This window comes from Harpia harpyja, chromosome 10, assembly GCF_026419915.1.
Source record: "Harpia harpyja isolate bHarHar1 chromosome 10, bHarHar1 primary haplotype, whole genome shotgun sequence".
In the NCBI taxonomy this organism is placed as follows: Eukaryota; Metazoa; Chordata; class Aves; order Accipitriformes; family Accipitridae; genus Harpia; species Harpia harpyja.
This window is the reverse complement of record NC_068949.1, coordinates 25667975-25694146: the sequence shown is the minus strand read 5'-3', so window position 1 is coordinate 25694146 and position 26172 is coordinate 25667975. Positions and strand designations below refer to the sequence as shown.

Below are 26172 nucleotides of genomic sequence, written 5' to 3'. Positions count from 1 at the left end.
AAAATACTGTATCTAGAGAAAGTTGGCTAACGACCATCTTTTTACAGACTTGTGTGTCGTTTTATTGGTGTGTCCTTCAATGCAGCACTAGAAGAAACAATTCCTGGTCTTAAAGTTGCCCTTGAAAGTGACCGATGGAGATTCGGATACTTCCACACAGTGTAGTGGTTAAATTAAGCAAAATCAGTATTAGCCAACTTCATGTGTCTTCATGTGCAGTGGGTTTACACCAGCTTATATGTACTGTTATGAGTAGACAACTTTTTCTGGATATAGTGGTGCAAATGGAAGAGGTTACACTCCAAGCCCCCCCTCACTTGCCTGCCAGTACAAGCCTACACTCATACTCTGCTAGTGAGGTTAGTGGCTGAGGTTAGCAACCTCTCAGATCTGTCAGAGGACCTACTTATGTTGCCTCTCTCTGACTCACTCATGTCGAAATCAATCAGTCATCTCTAGTAGAGGGGCTGTGATGGGCATTTATGTCCAAACCATAAAGAGGCAATACACCTTTCTCAGACACAACTGCTTACAAAATCTACGTCTGTTTACACCCTTCAGCAATTCAAAAGCTGGTTAAGTTTCCAGCTAGGTATTTTGCAATATACAAATAGAGTAATGAAGCAGAACTGGATGTTCAGTCCCAAGAAAGACAAGACCTCTGCAAGAACAGCTTCCAGGCAGGAAAAATTGAAAGGCATTTCTGGTTTGACAGAAGCCTTTCCAGTTCACAGACTGCTTGGTTCTTACCCAAGGTTAATCCTTTGTTTTTGTTGTTGTTGTTATGTTTTTAAATACACTTTTTGCCAAAGTTCTCATTTCCAGTTGTTCTTCAGGATGCCCAAATGGGGCAAATCTGTTCTTGCTTCATGCCTTTAAAAGTTGACCAGAAACAAACTTGACACCATATTTTCAAAACCTAAACATGGTTTCTCCTTCCTCACCATCTTATTCGCTGCTGTGTCCTATGATCTCCCTTTTTAATCTGTTTTTTCACCATCATCCAGGCAATGGATTAAGACTGATGCTATAGAAACTGATTCTACAGCTGAACCAACTCCCCAGTAAACTCCCTCTGATAGGCTTGCATGAAAAGGGCTGTCATTTAGTTAGGAATCCAGATGCCCTGTTCCTCTTGAGGATTTTTAATTCACATGACTGTGTTTGATAAGGGAAGGTCAGTTTCCCTACAAAAGTAATAGTTTTTAGCTCTTTTGTTGTCTTCATACAGTCAACAAAGCAGCAAAAGTAAAGATGAAGGTTGACAAAAGCCAAGTTGCTCCCTTACATTTTACTAAATAAGATTGCCAAATCTAATAAAGCCAAATTGCATGTAAAGTGACCCTGGCATATGAAATTACTAATGCGTGGTTGTTATTAAGTGTTAAATTCAGATGCAAAGCTGTAGTTCATTACCTTTTACAATCAATTCAATTTCTTTCATTGACCCTAGATTTCAATGACTGTTTGGATGAAAGCTTGCACATATGATAAACCAAAATGTACCAAAATAGAATAAAATAATTTAGAAAGAAATGTGATAAATAGGTGGATATTTGTGGCAATATGATGGCTTATCCTTGCCTCAGTGTACCTTTCATATCTATGCAAGAAGAGTAGATTAAATTCTTCCAGGGGAAAATCTATTGGCTTGAGACAGTCCACGTAATGAATGAACGTGTTGCAAAGATAGAATGGGGAGGATATTTTAGGCTAATTTGCCTATTTGGATGGCACTACCTTCTTCCACAGAAGTCAGCAGAAGATTTGTCTTTGACCTCAGAGCACGAATTGGCACTGAAAGCCCATTGCTACTTTTTCCAGGCACAAAAATGTTAACCTCTGTATCCTGGCCAAACTCCAAAGTGGGTGATTACATTCCGCTGCTCTAATTTTTCCCTGCAGGCTCAACTAGATCTAGCATCATTTCCTGATGTGTAGTGTTACTGCGAACAATCAAGTCCCTTTTTGCAAGGTTATTGTTAACTTTCCTCCTTGCCTCCTAGTTTGTCTGCTTTGCCTTATCAGTTATAGCTTGTTTGAAGGTCAGAACTGTTTGGTTCTGGATCATAGCTTTTATTAAATTGAGGGACCATGAATATGTGCAGTGCTACAATGAAAACAACATCTTTATATCACTTTTACTCTCATATCATATACATAGCGTAGCCTGGCTATAAGAGGAAATGAAATGTATTTTTTTCCCCAAGCACTCACAGTTGTATTTTTGTCAAATATCATGTCATGTTGGTCTTGAAAACCAAAAGTCAAAAACACAGCCCAAAATTACAGGGCATTCTGAGTGTGTTTAAAAATCAATTGACAATTTGCTTGTAAAATAACACATTGCTTAACTCTACATTGCATTAAAGCAATAATTTATTACACTTTAAAGAGATTATGATTTCCATAGCCATACAATGTAATAATTTTTGGAAGAAGTTTGCACATCATTGCTAGCAGAATTCATTTAATTCATACTCAGTATTGATCTGAGACATTACTTTTACTCTTAGAAAAAACATTCACTACAAATGTTAAGCAGCTCTGGTATAACTGCTGATTTCACTTTGGCTTTATAAAGTTGTAACACTTGCACTCTGGATAGTTGCTTATTGAGTAACTTAAGCTAGTCAGAAATGTCAGCACTGAAATCACTTGGTATAAGCAATTCTATCTAAAATAGAGGATGCAGTGCTCCTTCCTCCAGCACGGTCTCAAATAAAACAGCACTAAGTACAGTCTGGTGGATTACCCATATGGAGAAGTCACACAGATTCTAGCTCTGGGGACGTGAATTGATTGCTTAGTCCCAGTACCACAGGGTTAAGTGAAATGCTATCACAGTAACTTACTATTAAGAGAAATGGTGATGGCTTAGATTAAGAAGATTTGTCTGTCTCTTCTAATTAAGGTTAGGTTCTTAAGAAGCTTTACTATCCTTTGAAGCTACAAAGACTAAAATTAGGACTCTGGTTCTGTTTAAAATGTCACTAGGTTGGTCCATAATCCCGTAGGGATTGCAGCAAGGGATCATTCTTTCAATGTTGTGATTCCTTGTTTGGAAGCTAGTGAGCCAGGACAAGACCCCATGAATCAAAGTCTGAGTAGTCTATTAATCAGCAACAAGTTGGGCCTGCAGAGCATCGTAATGCTCTTGCAGTGACCCCTTGAAGACTGCATAATAAATGGGAAGCTGGCAAAGAAATCAGCTGTAAGACACAGTAAATTCTATTGCAGGCAGAGAGCAAATGGTAGCAGTAAGTGGGCTGTGCACAGAGGGTGAAGAAATGGTTAGGGGGGAAGATCTGTTTTCGGGCTGTAAGTGAAGTCATTTTACAGTGGCGTTTATAATCCTACACATGACAATAGCATCCTAGGGTCTAGTGTCCTCACTTGGTGGCCTACAGACAATGTCAAAACCTCAAAGAAATAGATGGATCACTTCCAACTTTTCTCATTATGCCCCTATTTACACAGCATACAATGAACCTATGGAGCTCACTGTTACAGGGTAGTAACAGCAAAAGTGTAAATTAAGTTCAAATATTTTTAGAAAATTTTAAGCTTGGATTCAGTTTTCCTTACAGATGTGTAGACCTAGAGCAGCTCTGCCTAGATTAGCAAATTGCAGAAATGTAAAACTGGTGAAATAGAAAAATCAGACCCATTTATGAAGAACAAAACCTTCTTTGACAATATTTAGTATGATAAAACATTCGGAGAAAAAGAAACCTTGATACTTCAAGTCACAAGTCAGTTTCTAGTTAGCTGGGATTAGGAAAATACTTTCCAATAGGTAAAACATTAAATTATGATTCACTACAGGATGCCTTTCTCTAAATGATCTGATGCTGCGCTGCAGCTGAGACAAAACAGGGAGTGTGTGGACCAACATTCTTCTGCAGTATGCCAGGTCTTACATACCTGTCAGATAAGACAGTGTGCTGGGAGCCACTAAATTGCTATTCAGCAGCTCACAGAGGGAATCATCTTCTAATTTGGTTTAGTGAAACAAAGCAAGTTTATATGTATATTGGTATGGATGAACTGCAGGTTCTGAGTCTCAGATATCTGACCAAGAAAAATCATCAATGAATTCAGTAAGAGTCTACAAAGCTTTTACTGATCAATCTGCTGAGCAATGAATGAAACTCAATTGCTCTGTTGGACTGTGTTTATAAACCTTTCATGTTACAGTGCATCTCTTTTGCTTTGCTGTTCTTTTTCTCTTAGATTAACTCTGTCGTGTTTTTATAAAGAAGAGCATCCAATTAAGCAGCAAAATCAATGCTCTACCATTCAGATAACCACTCACAAAGTCTGAACAGTACATACTGATGAAGAATCTCCTGAGTAAAAACTGTTTGACCCCCAGAATCTTGTGATTGGTTTCGAATGATGAGAAAAAGGGCTCAAAAAGATTACAGGAAGTTGCTTAGTTCAGTCCCCTTTATTTACTCTTACTCAGATTAAGATAGGGATGAACGATTTTGTGAACAAAGCAGCAGGGTGGTTCATAAAATATTTCTTATTGTGAGAGAAGGGTACAGTTGTAATCAGTATGGCTTGCTTTGAGCAATTCAGTCTACTTTAGAGTGTCCAAAATCTGGTTTCTACTGCAGCAGGCATGAGCAGTTCTTGTGTGACACTGGCCGAGGTCCTGTGGGCAAAAGGAAGCCCTCTGGAGGAAGAAGAAATATGGGCACTATTGTACCTGGCCACAGTGCAGCTTCTGGAGGACCTTCACAAAGGTGAGGTGAAAAGTATCTTCTTATAGTCCTTTACAGTTGGAAATTAAATCTTGAGTTATTTTAGCTCTTTTGAGGGTTTGGGGGGTTTTTGAGACAAAAAGCACTAATGGCAATAATAGCATATTGCTAATAAAAATGAGAAATCTTTCAGTGCTGCTGGGATTACATGCAGACTGCTCTGCCTACATAAGAGATCTTCACACAGGGCTTTTTTTTTTTTCCAAATTACACATCAGATATTAATTCATCTAAGTACAACTATACATGGTGTAACAGGACAGAAGAGTCCTTCCTAAAGTCTGAATAACATACACACAGAAAGTGCAGTGCCAGCTAGGATCATGTCCTTCTTGCACTGACAGTGCAGGACAGGCAAATCCACATGGCTCCTCATTCAGCTAGTAAGAGACTTTTATCCTGGATGATAATAATGTGACTTATCATAATGGCTAGGCAAGTCATCATGATGAATGCTTGCCAAGCAGGCCAGCTGTACAACAGAGCACAGCTGAGCGACCTGTCACGTTTTGAGAACTGGTTATGACAACAGATATTCCTTTTGAGGGGACAATGGATGAGATGTGTTCTTACCTCATAATCATGTAGAATCAAAATACAAAATACTGAAAACAATTGATATATAACTTCTATAGCTGGAGGGGTGAACTTTTACTACCAACTAGTTTTTAATGGACTGGAACACTATAGCAGGTTGACTATACCATCAGTTCTCTATTATCTAGTGTAACAAGAGGATAGAACAGCTCAGACAAGACAGGCACCAGGAATGTGCAAAGGAGTGCAGCACAGATATATCCGCCTGGATAGATTCAGCTCAGCTTATTAACTCAGTGCCAGACACTAAGCTGACACTACATTCTCCTGATCTCTTGTTTAAAAAGGGAAAAAAAAAAAAAAAGACAAGACAAGACTTGTTGGATGTCTGTTGAATTGAGATAATCAGCCTATATTCCCTATGCTGCACCAGATAAATTTACGGTATTATGATCAGAAGATGAAGAGTAAAACAAGAGGAAGTAGGGATGTAGGACCAAGCGGATCTACAGGTCAAGTGCAAGGCTGCTCAAACATGTCTTTAGAGAGCTCAAGTCCGGAAGTGATGCCAAGTTGGACTCATTCTGAAGCTGAATCCCCAGTGCTCCAGTTTCTTAGAGGGCAGCAAAGGCGAACTGCCTCTGCATAGCATTGTCCCAGTTGACTAAGACATATCTCTGGCTCCACATCTCTTAATTACAGTTATATTGCTTCTGGAATCGACCTCTTCTCAGGGCTAGTACTGCCGCGTTTGTGCTGCACTGTGCTTGATGTAATAAATCCTGCTAGAACTGGTGATGGTCAGCACTGCTTGCTATAGCAATATTTCCAATGTCTTTGCGCACTGACTGGTTAGGCAGGTATGCTCCCTCATTGGCTGGCCAACATTACAGAAGGCCAGGTAATCTTTGTTGAGGCTAAAGTACAAGCTGGCTACCTGTTTCTAAACCAGAAGAATCTCCAAGCATGTGCTAGTTGTATTTGCTCACAATACTAGAGAAAATGGAGAAGGAGCAAAAGAGAAGGCTAGCTGATGATTTTAAGACCTTTAATTTTGTAAAGAAGTAAATGTCACAACTGTTGCAAATACCAGTGAGTATTGATTCTCTGGGTCCTCTGGCTGTACCAACCTCCTAGGTGTATATGAGTTCCCAGCTTAACATTTTACCCATTTTTACCATCCATTTTCCTGAGGTAAAGGTCACCATGCATAAGAACTAAGTAGCCATTTTTTAATATATAATTTTTAAATGCTAAAATACCAGAGCATTTAGGGCATGTTTCTGAGCTCTTCTCCTATGAAGATCTGCATGGTCTCTGTTCTCATGGTTTAGACTGAAGAGAGTGGTTCAACAGCCAACACTTCTTATTTTTTTTTTAAATTACCTATATTTCCAGGAACACTGTATCTAAATATTGCCATAGTTAATGCAGCTTTTCCTCTTTCTAAAGTAAACAGATTGATCTTAGATGCTTTTTGTCATGTCTTTTTAATGAATATTTTAATGAAATCACTTGGATGTCTTTGGTGAAATTCACTTAACGTATGTATGCAAGTGCAGTGTGTTTGCAGAAGACTGCACATCCTCATGCTTCCACTCCTGCTTCGGACCACTGGGACTGACCTCAGTGGATCTCTGCAGTGGTATTTTTTAAGAGTACCCAGCCCTTTACAAGGAGAATCCAGTCCATTACTGACATACCTTCAAATACAATTTTTCAGGGAACAGCAAGGGCAAGCTGTTCCCTAAGGGAGAGGGAGCCCAGATCCAAGCATGGTTACAAGGGTGGCAGGGCAGGGGCTGTGCCAGCCAGGGCCCTATCCCACAGTACCCAAGTAAGGTGAGTAGGGCAGGTCTGGGGTTGACAGCTGAGAATCCAGACCACCACACAAGTTTGCGGTGACAAGGCAGATCTGAGGTCAAGCTGGGAAGCTGCGTCAGAATCAGGTCTGGTGTGGGCAACCAGGGTCAGACAGCCTAGCAATCCCCAGGCAAGTCCACAGTGACAAGGCAAGTCTAAGGACAGGCTGGGAAGTCAGTCTGTGTGTCAGGATCAATGAGGTCCACAGTCAGGCAAGGCATGGCTGTGGCTGAGCTGGAGACAGGCACTCCTACACCATACATTAGGCAGGGACTCAAGGCCCCAGGCTGAGCTTAACTGGAGCCTGGGATTATGGCCAGAGGTAGGGGGTAGGTCCCAAGTGAAGCTGGTCAGGGCCATCAAGGCCTAGTAGTGTCCTCAGGACCTTGTCAGGTTTAGGAGTCTACATTTATCATTTTAAACCACTTTTGTTTGAAATATCGCCTCTCTTTTAACAGAACTGACACGCAGACAGAAAGAATGAATGTGAATAATGCTAAAATATCATGGCTGTTCACTGGTAGAATCTAGTCTAAGTTTTAGTTTGGATAGTTTTCATATTTGCATTCTGGTAAAAAAAAACCCCAAAGTTCAGGTTAGTTGGAAATGATGCTTCCACTTAAAAGCTTCGTAGGTTATAGCACTGGGACTTGGGAAGTTTGTTTCTACTGCTACCTCAGTTTCTGTTGACTGACACAGTGTAGTCATCAAAGCCGGGCTCTGCATCAGTTTCTTCATCTGTACAATGGAAATAAAAAGATACTGACTCCTGGCACTGACTTTCTGGCAAAGTAACTTGGCTTTGCTAGATACAATACAGAGAAAGAGAGGTTACTAAAATGCAGAGCTGACTGACCATAAGCAGCAGGCAGAACAAAAAAATACCGCCACAGAGAAGAGATTTGTACCATGGTCATGTAACTTAATGGAAGCTAACTTAAGGTCTTTTGCAAATGCCAGCTTCAAAGTATTCATGCTTTATTGGAAGGAGTGTTCTACTCTTCTGATGTTCTCTTGTGTTCTGCTTAAAAAGATCTACCAAAAATGTCAAGATCTCCAGAATCTGCACATGGTATGTAATGCTGCCTTTCCTTAGGCTTCAGAAATCCACTGAAATCAATATATTGTTTATATGTGTGAAATGATGTGAGAGGGAAATCAAGTCTTCAACCATCACTGAATTCCAGCTGACAAAATCAGCCAGGCATAAATGAGTATGATTCCACTGACTTCTGGGTACATCTCCAGGAAACTTCTGTGATGGGTTTGGCTATGCCGGTGAGATGCCAGCAATATGATTTTCTGAGCACAGTGAATTCAACATTAAGAACTCCATTATCTTCTTCCACATTTTTCAGACCCTGCCATCTGTATGATTTGTCCATGGTCAGTACTACTGTGTGCTGAAGGAAATTTGTCCTTCCAAAACAATGCATCTCAGGTGGAAGCTGTCCCTTTCAGTGCACCAGAATTGCTCCACAGGCAAAGTAAAAACCAGCGCATTGGACTAACAAAGGTGAGGTATATTACAAAATAAATCTCGACAGTACCTCATGAAGACAAGCTTGTGGGTTTTAATGCAGCATATCAGGTATCTACTGTCAAACTCCATTTCTAATAACACTAAACAAATTAGGCTACAGTTAGAAAGATTTACATGTATCTTGCAGCTTGCCATTAGATTAGCATGCATGTCAACATCAAAATCAGTTTTGAACATCAGTCCGCAAAGTCTGCAAAAATGTATTTTTGTAAAGGCCCACAGAAAGGAAGAATATTTCTATGAACATGGTGTTTGACCAGATATGGTAATTGTAATCCCAGAAGCAGCAGAACTGCAGTATCTATACAATCAGAGAGTGGAAGCACTCCCAGGAAATCAGAAATATGTTCAGCTTTGTTAACAATTTACTTTTCTTCTCCCTGCCAAATAAGTCTCTCTGGCAAGAGAGTAAGATACAACACTCAGGTACCTAAAAGATTTAAATACCACCAGGACCACATCAGTGCATACTTCCCTTAGGCAGAACGCAGTGGTTTCAGACTCCCACATAACTGATCACTTAGACGCTATGCAGAAATATGAAGCCTTGGAATAGATGGCCCTTACTCCAGTAATCCTCTTCCTGGACACGACTGCTAGTCAGTCCCACAGGCAGGGGAGACCTTTAATTGCCAATGGGAAAGCTTCAAAACTAAGAAAGGAGTTCAAATTTCTTTTCCTACTCATGGCATCATTGGATAGAGGGCAGTCTGGCTCGGCCCCTCAAGCTGAACAATACTCATTGCATGCCATCTAGTCAATAAGCCAAGAGTCACTATTGTATTTTTATATGTTTCCTCTTGTCTAGTTTCTAGAAAAATGACCTGTTTGGCTTCTGCCATTTTGTGACCAAAGACACAAAAAGATGGTGTCTCTAGTATGAGGCTTTTCTGTATTTAATGTTGACTTCATAAAGGGTTTTCTTTTCTGTTTTGACAGATGTTGGTGTATTCCTTAGGAATGACCCTCTATTGGTCAGCAGACTACCAGGTTCCTCCAAACCAGGCCAGTTACACAAACATTTTTCTTTTCTTTCATTCTGTCTTATATTGGTAGGTTCAAAGACAGAGAGGCATAATCTGAAGTCTCAGTAAGAGGGGCTTTATGTTTTGGACCACTAGAAAGAATTGGAAAGCTTGTGTCAAGGTCCAGACTTCACCAAAAATACCAGTTCATCCAAATCAGGAATTTAGTTAGACCTCATCTTTACTCCCCCCCCCTTTTTTTTTCCTTTTTCTTCAAAACCCAGAATTGTTCCCATTAAGATGAATTGTACCTTGCTTTTAAGAGTGAAGATTATTTAATCCAAGACTGTAATAAGGAACAGGCTGCCCAGGGAAGGGGTTGAGTCACCATTCGTGATGTGTAGATGTGGCACTTAGGGACATGGTTTAGTGGTGGACTTGGCAGTCTTAGGTTTATGGTTGGACTCGATGATCTTAAATGATCAACCTAAATGATCGTATGATTCTATGATTCTAAGACACGAAGGGCTAAAAGAAAAACATCATGTCGGCATGATCGTGGTGCTGTGCACATTTATGTGCTTTTTCAAAGAATGGGATGCTGGAATAAAACTAAATGACTCTCCTTATTTCTGAGCAAATTCTACCAGCATCTCTGCTAGCTGAAATTTTGCATTTATTGCTTACCCAGAATACTTTCAAAGATTTGTAGCACACATTTTACATCATTTCTATATCCATGCCTTTGATTGCATGTTTTTGGAGAGCACAAGCTTTTAGTAGATTTAACCCCCCTTTCATGGGTATACATGATCTAAGAGAAAAGGCTCTATAAGCTAAATGACTCTAAAATTCAAGTATCTGGTCTCTATGGCAACAGTTTTGGCTGGTATAACTCCTCACCTTTTTGAAGCTAATGCTGCCACATGTCTTACTTGCATGAATCTTTAAGATTCACAGTCTAATTAGCAAAGCTGTGGAGCAGATTGAGCCATTGTCTGTCACCAAGAAGCCCCTATACAGGCTGATGACCCTCCTTTAAGGGCCAGTTCCCTCCAAGGCTATCCTGGATCCCATTAGAGACTCTATTTAGTGCTGTTACTCTGCCTGTCTGGAATTTTCCCAAAGTCTAAAGGTATTCAGTGCCCATTTCTCACCGAGGGTGAAAGGCTTACAGAAATTCCTGGTCCCAGTTTATACAGGATTTCAGACCACTGGGAGATGTCATTTAACAGTACCTCCATTTTGACTCAGTCTCTCCAGCTGAGTGACCAACTACACACGCTCTTGCTGACACTATGTGAAGATCTGCCACATAAAAGACTTTCTCCTGAATCAATTCTGGAAGCATGTGAGGCATATCAGAAGGAATCTGCTTCCTTACCAGCAGATGTCTACATAAAGAAAATGGTCCAGTTTGCTGTGGGAAGTGTCAGTGAGGTAGGTACTACTTTCATACTCTAATCATCTTCTCTGGTGAGAGAGGGGAGCAGCAACATGGGATACAGGTGAGCAATTGCCTGAAATTAATGCTTGTATGAATTAAGGAAGTGAGATTTGGTTCTAGACTTCTAAGCAGGAAATTGAGTGGGCATGTGTACAAGCAAATGAGGCAATGAAGCCATCTCTCACACCACTCTTACACTTCTGGGAAATTATACAAACCCAGCTTTTGTGCTTACAGTATCTTCATTTCTTTGGTTAATACTGAAAATTGTAACCTTTACAGAGACTCCATATTGGCCAAAGGAATGGACTTTACACAAGAGAAAAGATTTCCCCATTGCCACTCTGGTTTCAGACTTTGTGAAATTCAAAGAAATCACATTTACATCATATTGAGAATTTCATTCATTGTCCTTGAGTGGAACTGAACATTTGCTGTGCAATCAAGCCTGACCACGTGAAGTCTTTAATACATGAGCACCTGAGTCTTTTTCAAGATTTGAAATATCAACAAACATTTTTTGTTGACAAGCTCAATGAAACTGGAAGAAAACACACTGCAAATACTTTTTTTCTGTTTTCAACCAGTATTCATTACCATTTTTAGATGACCTTTTCCCTTGCACCCTCTGTTATTCTATTTCCCACTGTAACAGTGTCCCCCCTTAAACACTGCTAGCATGAGAGCATGAAGCCATCAAAACTCAATCCTGCTTTGTGTTAATCTGAGAAGATGAAGTTGCTTATACCAAGCAAATCAGCAGCCTCTGACAAGCAGAGGGCAAGGATCACTTCAGTATGAGAGTCTGAAGTCCACGTATCATATGACATTGACTTGCAGTACTACTGTCTTCTAGGCAGAGCGAGTAGTCACCGAAGACAGCACAGCCTCTCAGCTTAACAGAAGTCATGTGATAAGGAAAAGACTGCATGAGAAAATATTGGACACCTCACCGCTGTCCTCCCAGATGAATTTTCACCAAGGTAAAGAAAGACTTATAATCTGAACTATCTCATAAGGATACAGCCAGCCTTTTCTGAGTCTTTCCCAAGCTAGGTGAATTGTTTAATTTCATGCTGTAGTGATTACATGTAGTGTTGGATAGGATATTTACTGCTTTACATATAAATGACCTCACAATGGAAAGACTCAGGCAAGTCAGCAAGGTTTCTGTTCCTTATTTCCTCAAAGGACAGTAGTCTGAGGGCTGTGAAGCAATGATAACGAATCAGCTTGCACAGATTTGACTCTTCAACCACTTTGCATAAAACCTGTGCATATAAAAAAAAAACCAACCTTTCAAAACTGCTTTTGTACTTTGTATACTCCAGTGTATTTTTGAAGGTAAAGAGTGGGATTCTGTGAAGTTATCCTCTTGCCATTAAGGAATATATATTCATCCTTCCTATTTGATTACTCAAGCAAAGTTTTGTGGTTTCTTTTTTATTTTAGTTCTGTTTTTCTATTCAAGAGATGTTTTATAAATTCACACATGGATTGCTAGAGTGATTTCAAGACACAAGGCCAAATCCTGCTCACTATATAAATAAACCAGCATACACTAATTCACATTTCATTTGACTAAGATCAAGATTTTGTTATCCCTCAGAGTAATTCTCTGACTGTAACTAAGTGTGGATTTCAGGTTCAGATAGTTCTTTTTTCTAGTCTCTTTATTGTACTGTTCACTTCAACAGAAATCTCTGATTTTGGGGGAAAGGGAAGTTTGTCCCAAGCTATGCAGGGTTTTTTGAATATGCTCAACATTAGGCATATGAACAATCCAATTCCTATTCAGCAAATCACATATACGTTCCATTAACTTCAGCTAGAATTAAACACATGCTTAAATACCTGTGGAATATTTCTATTAGGTATTACTGGTCGTAAGAAAAGGAGATTCTTTTGAAAACATACAGACAAACCACCCCTCAAATGGTATTGGCTCACTCACTTATTCAAAAACTGAGCTTATAGATTCACACTTGCATAAGCTGGTGAAAACTATGCTGCTGCCAAAAGGGATGGTCCCATCTTCAACCCCCTATTAGCCACAAATTCCTGCCATTTCCCTTCTACTGGATCTAGTGATTATGTATGTGGGGTGATCTCTGTGTTTTCTAGGGATTCAGGTCACATGGCTTACACTTGCTGAAGGACTTCAATGAAACAGGGTGTTGATTACATTAAGAAAATGTGAGCCACACTTTTCAAGGCAGCATTTCATTTCTTTCCTTTTTTTTTTAATTAAAAATGATCACCTTCAAAGCCTCTGGAAAAAGACAAGAGACAATGCAACCAAAGTAAAGTTAGGGTGCAACAGAAATATGTACTTCCTAATGACTTAGGATAACCCCTTAATGGAATTTCTGCAGCTGACTCTAGTAGTGGATTGTGGCTGGGTACTGTCCACCCTGCACACAGAAAGAATACTTTACAGCTGAAGGTTTGGGGCCTCAGAATATAAGGAAGGAGAACTTTGCAGGTTATCTGCACTTTGCAAGCTTTCAGTTAAACATGTAGAATAGAATTAATATATTAGATTTGGTTTATTTGGAATAGTTATGGACAACTATGAGAACTATTTTGGGTCAGAATAAGATTATGAAAGTAATAGAATGAAGTTACCAAGCTTTCCTCGGTCCTTAAGGAATCAAAGTCAGGGTTAGAAGACAGACAGACATGGACTATATAAAAATTAGTCAAGCCAAATGGTATTTACGTTATCATGCAGATACAATGATTTATAATTGAAGTATGTGATTCAACATGTTTCCTTTCTGTTTTCAGACAAAGGGTCCAGATTAATGAATTATAGTCGGTCAACAGAAGATTACAGACAACTCTCTGTGGACTACAGTGACTCTAATAGTATTTCTGAAAGTACGTCTTTGATACTGTCTAACCGAGGACACAGGAGAGGTAAGATTTTCCTGAAAGATTATGTTTATGAATTATGAGACTACCCATGTCTGGTCAGGTGATAGGTGCTCCCATGCACTTATGGTTACGTGACTAGGGAGGTATAGTTGTGCTAAGCTGCAGAGAAGAAAGATCCTTTTATACTTGATTCCTTTTTACTTGTGTCCTACTGTAAAGCTATATATTCCTTGGTTACCATGCAGCAGCATCACCTCTTTCTTTCTTTATGCCCCCTTTGCCAGGTGAAGCTGTTCAGCAGATCACAGACAAAGCCTGACAGCATGTTTCTAGCACATGGGGTCTTGAAACAGATGAGAAACAGTGGAGCTACCCCACAGATGCATATGATAGGCAATGTCAATATGACAGCACTGAAATCAGTTGAATCTATGAATAATACCTAAGACTTGAATGGTGGGGATTCATGTTTCTTCAAGCCCATTCAAAAACAAAGGGACTAATTTTAAAATCTAGAGGAAAAAAACAACCAAACAACCCTTTGTTTTCTTTTCATTTTTGTCCTAAAGCCATTGTGCATTTCCTGCTCAGTGTGTTGTTTTCGTTGTGCTAAATTCCAGGTTGCAATGGCTGCTCTTCTGATTTACTTTGTCCGCACATACCAGAGTTGGAATTTTAGCTCCACTTTCAATCCTTCTATGGCAGGAACAGCATGAAAGAAACTGTTTGGGAGAGGACTGATTCAGTGAAGACACTCTGGTAGACATCAGTCAGGGTCCCTCCCAAGCCACTTAAATCACAGTATAGGGGGATACTATGAAGCAAAGATGAAAATTCAGCAGGAAGGGGAGTACTGCTGTGCATATGTATCTTCATGTTTAAACTGGAATCTGAGCTAGGGACACCTAGGCAGGACGTTCACACTGCCTAAGAGCAAAAAGTTCCTGTTGCCAAATCTCATCAGCATCCCCTAAAAAACCAAGCTTACCATGCCAGCTCCTCATTCTCAGACTCCTGCTCATTTCTATTCTCCATTCCACAGTTACCCACCCTCCCATCTGCTTTCAACTTTTTTTTCCATCCTGCCTGGGGCACTTCTCCTGAGCTTCTAGACCCAGAGGTGGAAGTTTACTTCTGTACTTCGGCGTTTACTTCCTCCCTCTATAAGCCTCAATGAGAAATGAAGTACTAGGTCCTCCCATGGCATGGATTCAAATGTGCTCTGTAAGCATGTGTGGGTTTTTTATCCCAGAAATTTCTTCCCTAAGGCAATAACCCTAGCGTCCACTACATCAGTTAGGATGCAACAAGGTATGCACACCAACTGGTTAGATCACTGATGCCATAAATAACAGAAAACTGCTGAGTAGTCCTTGCTTTTTTTCACTGGGGAGCATTAATTTCGGTTTATGATATCCAGCTGCTGACTGTCATGAAATTCATAGGAACATATTATCCACACTCTTCCAAATTTGAAAGGTTGAAAATTTACTAGGCAAAAATAAAAGGCATAGAGCATGATCTCAAGGGACTAATTTCCCTAGGAAGAATGGCAAAAAAAAATGGGTGCCCACTGCATTATCACAAGTCTGCCAGGAGATAATTCACAGAGAGAAAGCGAATGTATCCTGGGAAAAAAACCCAAACATGTAATAGCCTCTCAGCCCCAAAGATGAGGAAGGCGAGGTTTCTCATACAGCTGCTGTTGATACTCTCCTCCTGAAAGGCGCTTTTCTGAAGCTCCAGACTTGCAATCAATATCAGCAGCAATAAAAACCTGAGATTGCAGCTGCTCCCTATGTGACACATAGGTGTCAGTCACATACCTAGTGGCACATAGTGAAGTTAAACTCAGGAGCCTATTTTGTAAGTCATTTTAAAAAAAACTTTTGTCATAAACTTGACAAAGGCTCATTCCAGTGAATTTGTGCATGTCTCAGTCTCCACTGAAACATTGGTAGCTGTTCGTACACAGGATTTTGTAAGACAAAACTCTAAAAATACAGGAGAAAACATAGAATGTGAGAGCTTGTTTGCCGCAGACATTCTTTCATGAGATAATGCATTAGAAAAATGCATTCTCTGAAAAGAAATACTACCATCTAGTAGAACACCATTATCAAGGGAGATCAATATCTCTATCCAGACTGTACTTTAGAAGCTCATTTAACATATAACAAATTAATCATCTACAGGATCAACTTCTTTGAAGGCCACATGTTACTTAAACATCAGGAATGTGTTGGATTTGTGATCAAAGCATGGCAGTCTGGCCACTGAAACTAGCTGACTTGTCCCACTGCCATAACAGCTGACACAGAAAAACTAAGGGGACTTTTCTGTGCTTGTCCAAGTATATTTATACAATTATGTGAAACCTATAGTGTAAGCAGAGAATTTTGCAAGGCTTTCTCATTAAAAAGCATGTCATTTCAGAACACAGGACTGAATTTCTAGTAACTAGCCCTGAGTATCTGGCTTATCTCAAATCTCACATTTTTCACTACCATCTGCAGCTTGAAAAAATATGTTTATGCATATTTTAGCAATGTGACTGTAGATTTTTTAGTTTTTAAAATTTCAGTTGGTGGTTGGTACACTAGAATTCAATTTCATGTTTTCATGTTGGAATTCAGAGTGAGGTCTCAGGTTGTAGTTCGTGGATATTTTATCTGGAGAAAAAGCTGACCTAAATGATTGCTTCCACATAGTTCAGCTTATCACCTTTATCATTCTGCCTGTGTAATAGTTTGATATGCAATTCTTCAAATGAGATCAATGAAATGATCCAAGTGAAGAAAAATTTAACCTTCCCACCCTTCCCTAAAGGATTTAAAACATTTCTGAGAAGAAATGTTTACGGAACTACAAATTGCATAACCCTTTCTGGTTCTATCTCTAAATTTCAGCCTTCATATATTTGGACAAAGCAATGCCTATCATTTCTGTAACAGCAGAGATGCCTGAAGGTGAAAAATTGTACAAATCTTATTTGCTAATGACTCACAAATCATCCTATATTCCCACCAGATTTTTATGATGTAAAAACATTCACAATATATTCAATGTAGCAAATAACCAGTGGAATATTTACAAACAGTTTTAATTTCAGTGATTTTTTATCCTACTCTGATTAAGCCAGAGAAGTTTCATGGCTTCCCCCCCGATTTTATGCCTGGAAATAGAAGAACAAAGAATACTAGAGGTAATTTCTGAAGAGCAAAAGCTGTTTCACAAATTACCCCCATACATATGGAAATAACAGCCATTGTACCTACACAGCTATTTTCCAAATTACATTCATGTGAAGGGTTATGAAGAGGAAGTAACAATAACTAGAGAACTGGGAAAACTACTGGCATACGCTTAGCCTTATCAAATAGCCATTTATCATGCCCAAGCAAGGACACAAGAGAGGAAGTAGCCAATCTAAATTTCTTGTTGTAATTGTCCCAAGATCTGATGCTGAGAGCTGCTACAGTTGCTTCAATTGTGAAATTTCCTTTATTCATTTCAGGGAGAGTTCCACAAACACACAGGTCATGGGATCCCACCCTTAGTGGGTCAAGGACACAAAGTAGCTACAAGCTCTTCATAAACAGGTAATCAAAACTCATATTCCTAAAAGATGGAAACTGTTTTATTGCCAAATGAAGCAGACAACTAGTGTGGCAATGTCATTATCAGAGAGTGCCTGGATTGCCATCTGAACCTGTTTTGGTAATAGATACTGTTTATGTAGAATTAAAGTGCACCTAGACTCGGTTTGGCTCCAAGGGAAACAGTCCAAATATTCTAGTGAAACGGAGCTTGGGCCCTGAACAATCCATACAAAAAAAGCACATTGAAGTTTTCCACCTTCACTCTTTACCACTGTGTCCTGCCAGATGTCACTGGCCTCCTGGAACAGCTGCCCCTAGCGTGTCTCCATCAGAATCAGACAGGTAAGCAGCAATAGCTCGCTGTGACTAAAACAACTGGGAAGCAGCTCCACAGATAGTGTAGAAGGGAAAAACCTGTTGAGAAGGTATGAACAGTCATTGCTTTCACTGGCAATGCATTCTGGAGAGTCTGTATTTGTCTACATTCAGATTTTGGATCCGGTCTGGCCTTGCTGTCACATTAGCAGAGGCCTGATGTGTTCTGAGTGGTTATGACAGACCATGTATATGATCCATCATTTTCAGTGGATTATTTGCATTTCCATCTCAGTTCTTAGACTGATTTGTCTCACTTGTGTCAGCCATATCCAGCCCTGCGCTGCCACTTTACTGAAGAGTCATAGGTAACCCAGGGACACAACACAAGCAGTAAAGACCTCTGCTCTGTCATGAGGATTAGCCTCATTTCAGCCATGGCATGTACAGCAGCCCTGTAGACATAGACAATGAAAGCTGAGAATTGTACAACTGATACTAACTCCTTTTCAAAAGCTAGGGAAACACCACTGCTGCCAAACAAAATTTTTCTAGACTGGGTGTTAGCATAGTGGAGCTGTAATCATGGCTGTTTCCAAATGAAGAAGAGATCTAAGTACTGTTAGCCTCTAGGCACCACAAGGACCAGAATCCCATACTTAAGCACCATGTAATCCCTACAGACATCCCATTTAAATTGAGTTCTTGACCCAGTTAAACAGGAGTTTCTTCTTTTAACCATGACATAAGCAATTCAGGCCCACAGGAAATGCTGCATTTAGATCAACTTCCAATTAAATGTATCCCAATTAAACAGTTTGAACTTCCTGGTAAATCAGCCATGATAATCTGAGCGATGTGATATACCCCAGTACACTTCTAAACCTGCAGTAAGACAGAACTACAAACAGGTTGCAGGATAGCGGCAGCTTTCGTGAAGAAAGAAGTCTCTGTCTACCTGTCTAACTACACACACATACATATATATGCGTGTGTATATATATGCATTACACACCTGGCAATGATACCAGTAACAGAATATTTATTTCCTGAGTATTTTGGAAAAATTGCCATACCTCTGACCACCAACCTGGGTATCATCTTGATATCCTTGATCTAAAATCATGCTGCCAAGAAACCGTTCCCCTCCTTCGCTGAAAGATGAACTCTCTTCTCCAGATTTCCAGCAAGCTGTTTCCCATAGAACTTCAGGACTGTAAACCCCACTTTTGGTTGTAAGCATCTGCAACTGAATTTCTACCAAGGTTACCATCCTATTATAAGTACCATGAAAACCGTGGAGTCGGAAATAATTATTTTGGAAACCACCAATTTCCCATATAGGAGGACAACCAACAGAAAACTTAGTGATGGGTTTACTATCTATAAAGCTTACTAATATAATCATGCTCACTTCTGTAAGCAGTCCAACTGACATAATTTACATCTCATAAAGTTAAGCTTGTAAGTATATGCAGGGCTATGGCCTACATATAAAGAAGACACAGCTGTCAAGTCTGACATCTCTCACCTCACAGGACTAATAACAGGAAGTGTTTTCCACAGGAAAAGAAAGTCTTCCTAATACAGCATCTTGGGTTTTGAGATAGTAGTGTTTTTATATCCACAAAAGTAATTTCAGGTAATTTTTAGGCATATTTCTCAGTTAAAATTTGATCTTTATGAGGCTGCATTGATAGAAACAAAAATATCCAGATATCTTTAGAGACAGAGGAATGTAAACTAGGATCGAACACAATAGAATAGAATAAAATAGAACAGAACAGAACAGAACAGAATAGTTCAGTTGGAAGAGACCTGCAACAATCATCCAGTCCAACTGCCTGACTACTTCAGGGCTGACCAAAAGTTAAAGCATGTTATTAAGGGCATGTCCAAATGCCTCTTAAACACTGACAGGCTTGGGGCATTGACCACCTCTCTAGGGAGACTGTTCCAGTCTTTGGCCACCCTCTCAGTAAAGAAATGCTTCCTGATATCAAGTCTGAACCTCCCCGACACAGCTTTGAACCATTCCCACGTGTCCTGTTACTGGATACCAGGGAGAAGAGATCAGCAACTACTCCAGTAACTTTGTTAAAAACCTTTTGAAACTCCCTGAATAGTTCCCTGAAGCAACTCTGCAAGATGCAAAAGAAAAGGATAAAACTTTGGGATAACAAAAAAGCTTCTGTGTGACTTTGGCATTTGTTAAAAATGTAATTAACAAATATCCACCTCAACAAAACCTTTCCTTCTGTACCACATCATAATTTTTTCCTCATTGATAAGAGTATATATTATATTTTAAGTTTATTCTAAGCATACATGTTTCTTCTTGTGTGGAAAACACCCTTACTTTATGGGTTAAAAGTATAGTATAAAGAGAGCTTTCTGATCTGAGATTACACACATCTTTCTCTTAATTAAATTCAAAATTCCCTCAGTTCCCTAAGACATTAATTTATTCTAATGAATTATTATTCAAATAATTTAGTTCCCATTCCTGGAAAATTCTGAATAATGTAACAACAAATGCTTTTTTGCTTCAGAAAGTAAGAAATGAGGAGTTGACTTCATCCTGTAGAATTCCCAGAAAGGCGCGAGGCTAAATTCTTTGCCTGTTGGCTTCACCAGACATAAACCAGCTAGATCTGGCTCACCAAATGAAAAAAAAAAAAAAGACTGTTATTGAATTAAAGCAGAGTTTAGATTTATTTATAAAGGGCTTCAGTAATATTATCCCTGTTAAATTGTTTTTCTTTTTCTGTGAAGAAACATATAATAACTGATAACTGACATTGCCCTGGATTTCATAATATTCTGCCAGTCAATGTACCTTAAGCTCTTTGTCCTCGAGTCTGTGTTGGTTTGATTGCATGCTATATCTATTGCTCACCATGACATTTTCTTTGAAGGTCGGTCAGTGCTGTAGAAGAAATCCCTGGTGGAACTCAGAAGAACAGCAGACAGAACCTGCTAGGTTTAGGTTCCACCTTCTCTGTGTCTACAAAGGACTACGCAGCAGCTGCTGCATCACAGAAATGTTTGTTCCACAGGAAGGAAAAGGTGACTAATGAAAAACATATAAGCTGATTTCAAAATGTAAATGTCACTAAAGAGAAACCTTGCATCCAGTTGTCGTTCACCAGTGACATGCGTATTAGCTACTGAGTCATCTCATTAGATGAGTATTCTAAATTGACAGACTCCAAATTAGGCATGATCCAGTGTGAAAACTCAGAACTGAAGGCAGTGAAAGCTCTTGTCCATAAAGACTAAGCAAAAGCTTATAACCAAACCCTCTCTGACCTACATGTGTGATTTCTGCAAGCATCAAACACCTACATGTGTGATTTCTGCAAGCATCAAACACCACATAGACTGTTTTCATCAACCACTTTGTCAGGAGTTTCAGAACAGCAAAAACATTTACAGAGACACTGAACCCAAAGACTTGCTCGTCAACGGTGCTCAAAGGACTTAGTTAATTTTTTTTTACAGTCTATACCTGGACAGAAAGCATAGGTTAGCAGCGAGTGTGCCAAACCAATAGTTCACCTAAGGGTCTACTTCTAGTTGCTGATTTGTTGTAGGATTCTCTTAAATGGGAAAGATAATGTTTTTTTGGCAGTTGGATCACAAAAATCCAGAAATAACTGAATCACAGAAAACTCCACAATGCTGCTGCTCATGGAGCTTTCTGTTGTGGAAGTAGAAGGGACAGGTTTCAGACTGGTGAGTCCTTTCACCTGTTCCCAGTTCAAAAGCTCAAGACCGACCAGTTGCAGAACTTCAATCAACAGTTTCAGTTAGATACTTCAGAAAATTATCGTTTTATATATAAATTGAGTTTTAAATTTTGTTAATATGATTTTTGCTGGGATAATAATTAAGTTCCTCAGAAAGAGTCCAGCAACTGTTACAAGAAAGTGCTAGTCCCTCTTTATATGTGATACAAAACTGCATTGTCTGTTGGCAGGACAATACTATTATGTACTATGAAAAAAACCATAAATTTTCTCAAAAAAAGATCTAAATGGGTCAAGGTACTAAGTCATGGAGAATGATTGGCAGGATCCACATCTTACCACTTGCAAACATTTAGTTATTTCTGTCTGCTTCAAGGATCTAAAAGCATAGGTGAATCTGAAAAAAAAACAAAACCAATATGCAAAATTTTTTTAGGTGGATGCTCAGCAAGAAGAAAAGCATCTTGTGCTGTTAAAGTTTGTTGAAGTTAAAGCAAAAGAATACAATGTCTGCTAATAAGAAATATCAGTCAACCTTCATTACAGGGAAGAAAGCAGCTCTGCATTTTAGTCTGGTTCCCTATGGAAGCTAGGCTTATGAAATCACAGTGGTGTGTATGTGTGTGTGTACATGTCTGTGACTGTCCTCATAGTAATTTGGGAATCAAATGGGAAAAGGTCTCAGAAGAAATTAAGTTTCTGTAAGTGTTATGAAAATAGGTGCCTTGCAAAGGATATGGATATTGGTTAAGTGCCTTTACAGAAGAAAAAGACTTCGGCATGAGCTTACCCCTAATTAGACCCCAGAGAGTCCACACAGGAGAGACCCCAAACAGAGAGAAGTCTTCAGTCAGCATTTGCACCTTATTAGACACTGAAGTCAATTAGCTACAGCGTACAGATCAACAGAAATGGGTTTCATTGGTACTGGTGTTTGAGATCTTCATTACGTTAAGGAGACATTTATTAAATTTCTAAATTGCCTCCGTACAGTTTTCAGGTCCAGAATTTATTATTTTGTCTAGTGAACCACCAGTGACCTTACAGCTGCCTGGATCAATTGTGGTAAGTATGAACATATAGAAATTAGAACTAATCTAGTGACCTTTTAGTTGGGGCTCTTTGTAAGTTGCATCTGAGTCCCAACCCAGTATTCTTGCCATGTCCTCCTCCCAGGTTAAGTTAGGGTTCCTGCAGAGGTATTGAGACTTGAAAGGAGATCATTTAATTCTCAGTGCTATGTAGTTATTTCTGTTGGTGTGAAAATAGCTTAATTTATCCTTGTCAGCTAAGAATGCTCACTTTAGCACAAGACTTTTGAGACAAAGTTTATACAGCAAATATGCAATGTGACATCTAGTGCCAATGTCTTGGACTCCTCCAGTTTGCAGGCACATCCTCTACCTTTCATTAAGATAAGGTAAAAGGCTGACAGCATACAGCAGTAAAAATGAGGGCAAAGAAAATTAGAAATTACCCTCAAATCTAGAATAACCCTGGTGATTGTAGAGTCTGAGTATGCTCAGCTGTTTTGTTGGGATTCCCTGGGGTTTTTAAAAATTAGAAATGTTTGGGATATTAATTTATGAGAAGGGAGGCAGGAAACAGCGTAGTCTGTGACCAATTCTATCAGGTTATGCAGAGACAGGAGACTAGGAGGCCTCAGTAATAAAATGCTGTGAAACTTGCATTGCTTGTATTTGACACTCATTCTTCATTCTTTTTTACATGCTCTTAGACTAAAAAAGGGAAATCCTATTTGTCCCAACGGGATCTCAATGTGATTCTACTCAATGGGCAGTGCCTTGAGGTACAATGTGACATCAAGTCCAAGGCAAGAGATGTTTTCAATACCGTGGTGGCGTATGCAAACTTGGTGGAACATTTCTACTTTGGCTTGGCTTACCTGAAAGGTAATGAGACACAGCTAAATACAATAACAGTTGTCTCCCTCAGTGCCTCCGTAGTCAATTTATTAATGAATTCCAGTGAGCTCCTTTAAGATCCTGAGAGGAAAGCACAGCCAAAGCTTAAGCAAAAGTAAGGTACATTGGTTTAAACTGTACTGCACTGATGTAAAGCATATCTACCCTAGGACTGTGCATCAGCACAGCCATACTGTTACTGGCTGATATTCCTATGCAGGAAAGGCTGTGTCCCAGCCTTGCACTGGAATAATACTGAGCCATGTAGCTGCAGCAGAAATTCCAGGAAGCACTGTACTGAGGAAGGCTGACTGCCTTTGTTCCTAGATATAAGTTGGAGTACAGGCTCAGCTATTTTGTCTACAAGACCCACATCTCCCTAGCCCATTTCTGATGGCAAGCACGGCTGAGGCACTAGGAAGAAGCATACCTTGTGTGTAGAGCATGAGGATTACAATGGGGTGCAGAACCTGAATGCTGAGCAGAATGCAAGCCCCATCAATTCTTAAGGGATTCCATAGATACCACACCAATCCAGCATCTAACAATTGTACTCCTAAATTACACACTAAGTATTATCCTAAGTTCTCCATCGAAGAAGCAATACATTAAACCATGACACAGAGAAGTAGATCTCAACTGACATCCATGATCCATTTTATTTTTTATGGCTAGTGATGCACTGAATGAAGACAGCAGGGCTTTGAGCCACTGAACTATCTCCAGACTTATCACAGAACCACAAATTCTCATTTCAGGTAAAGAATTCTTCTTTTTGGATGAGGAGACCAAACTCTACAAAGTAGCCCCAGATGGCTGGAATGACCAACCCAAGAAGAAAACTTCCATCATTAATTTCACACTCTTTCTAAGGATAAAATTCTTTGTCAACCACTTTAATGTTATCCAGTAAGTACATGGTTCTGCTGACAGCAGGAAAAACAGTAGCATTTAGGGTGACTGTTCAAGGCTCCTCCTGTGTTCCTAAACCCTTTTGTGTTCCAGGCATGGCTTGACAAGGCATCAGTTTTACCTGCAGCTTCGTAAAGATATTTTGGAGGAGCGATTATATTGCAATGATGAGACTGCCCTGAAACTCGGCGCTTTGGCTTTACAGGCAGAGTTTGGCAATTACGTTTCTGAGGTGTGGATAAATAATACAATATTTCTCAGAGGTCTCTCTCAACAGCTTTTGCAGCTTTTGTTTGTCACAGAGTTTAATAAAGAAATGTGAATAGCATATAATTTCAGCTAAGTGCTTCAGTAATCACATTTCAGTTATAATTTAAAAAATTACAAAATTTGCCTGATTAAGGAGTAGTAATGAGCCAGATGAATTTGGCAGGAAATATGGCAGAGTGATGAAAGACTCTTGGTCTTTCATAATTGATAACACAGCCCAGAAACTCCAGAAAATCTGTAAAAAATTTCCAACATAGGCAGAGCTTCGATATGCAGAGGGGCTTAAAGAGATTAGAAAACATGGAAGAGAAAAATAAATACACACTCCAGAATTCACAGCTATTTTGCATGTAGGCTCAGATCCACAAGCTGCAAAGACAGGATGGTTGCTGATGATATAGCTGAACTAGTTACCCTAGTTTTGAAGTGTACAGAAAATACCCATTTATGTTCTCTGCCATATATTCAGTTATATAAGTCAGTGTAGCTCCATCAATTGAACTCTGAGTGGTCTGATCCATCTGGTCAGATCCATCCCGGCATTGGGTCCCCCAGTGTAGGTTGTACTGATGCAGCTGTAGCTGTCAGCTCTACGTGTAAGACTTCAGGAATGCCTGTAGGCCCAGCTCTTTTCTCCCCTCTGCACAGAGAAGTAGTGTGTGCTTTGAGCACCTGGCTGAGCACAGGTGCAAGAAGCACATTTGGCCGTCAGGACACTACCTGCTCTTCCCCATCTTCTTTTAGGAAATGGCAACAGGGTGACTTCAGCATACGGGTCACCCTGAAAATGGAAATGCACCAAATAAGAAAAGTCAAGAAAGAACAAAAGGCTCCTCTCTTGTTTTTTCAATTTTTTTCTCCTAAAGATGCATGGAAAGAGCTATTTTCGTGTTGAAGACTACATTCCAGCAAGCCGAATAGAGAAAATGACCCTCATGTATGTACAGCGAGAGCTTGCTAAATTACATCGTATGAATCGTTCCCTGTTTGAGGATGAAGCTGAACTAGAATTTTTAAAGGTAACTTGCCATACCCCAAACATTATTTATTTATTTTGAGATAGAAAGCCCCTCTCCGTTTACCATTGTCTATTATTTCCCTCTTGTCTGATACAGTGGATTTTAAATATGGTGAACAAATTTGAATAGTCAACAAAAACCTCAGAATTTCATTCTGCTATAGATACTGTCACTCTAAATAACTTACACCACATTTACATGATAGTTTATAAAGGGTTAATGCACATTTCAGGGTATTTTCAACATCCTAAGGGTTGATGCAAATTTTCAGCATGTTACCAACATGGCTGGGTTCCAGATGATTATAAATACACCTATTGAATGTATTAGAGATTATTATAAAACATAGGAATAAGCACTTTCTTGACCT

The 26172-nt window shown here is 39.5% G+C and overlaps 1 protein-coding gene across 6 annotated transcripts in view; it reads left to right on the top strand.

The window, feature by feature from the left end:
* The window catches only part of FRMPD2 (FERM and PDZ domain containing 2), a 78031-nt gene that overhangs the window by 5302 nt on the left and 46557 nt on the right, over positions 1–26172 (top strand). For 5 of the 6 annotated variants that reach the window (XM_052798976.1, XM_052798975.1, XM_052798973.1 and 2 more), the window contains exons 2-14: positions 4626–4754; positions 8531–8688; positions 9655–9720; positions 10935–11120; positions 11984–12110; positions 13918–14049; positions 17525–17609; positions 20843–20993; positions 22670–22741; positions 23415–23589; positions 24360–24510; positions 24607–24745; positions 25650–25802. In XM_052798976.1, the coding sequence (XP_052654936.1) occupies positions 4631–4754; positions 8531–8688; positions 9655–9720; positions 10935–11120; positions 11984–12110; positions 13918–14049; positions 17525–17609; positions 20843–20993; positions 22670–22741; positions 23415–23589; positions 24360–24510; positions 24607–24745; positions 25650–25802 (1719 nt within the window). In that variant the 5' untranslated portion in view covers positions 4626–4630. The remainder of the gene's footprint in view (positions 1–4625; positions 4755–8530; positions 8689–9654; positions 9721–10934; positions 11121–11983; positions 12111–13917; positions 14050–17524; positions 17610–20842; positions 20994–22669; positions 22742–23414; positions 23590–24359; positions 24511–24606; positions 24746–25649; positions 25803–26172) is intronic. The other variant, XM_052798972.1, reaches the window with a different exon arrangement.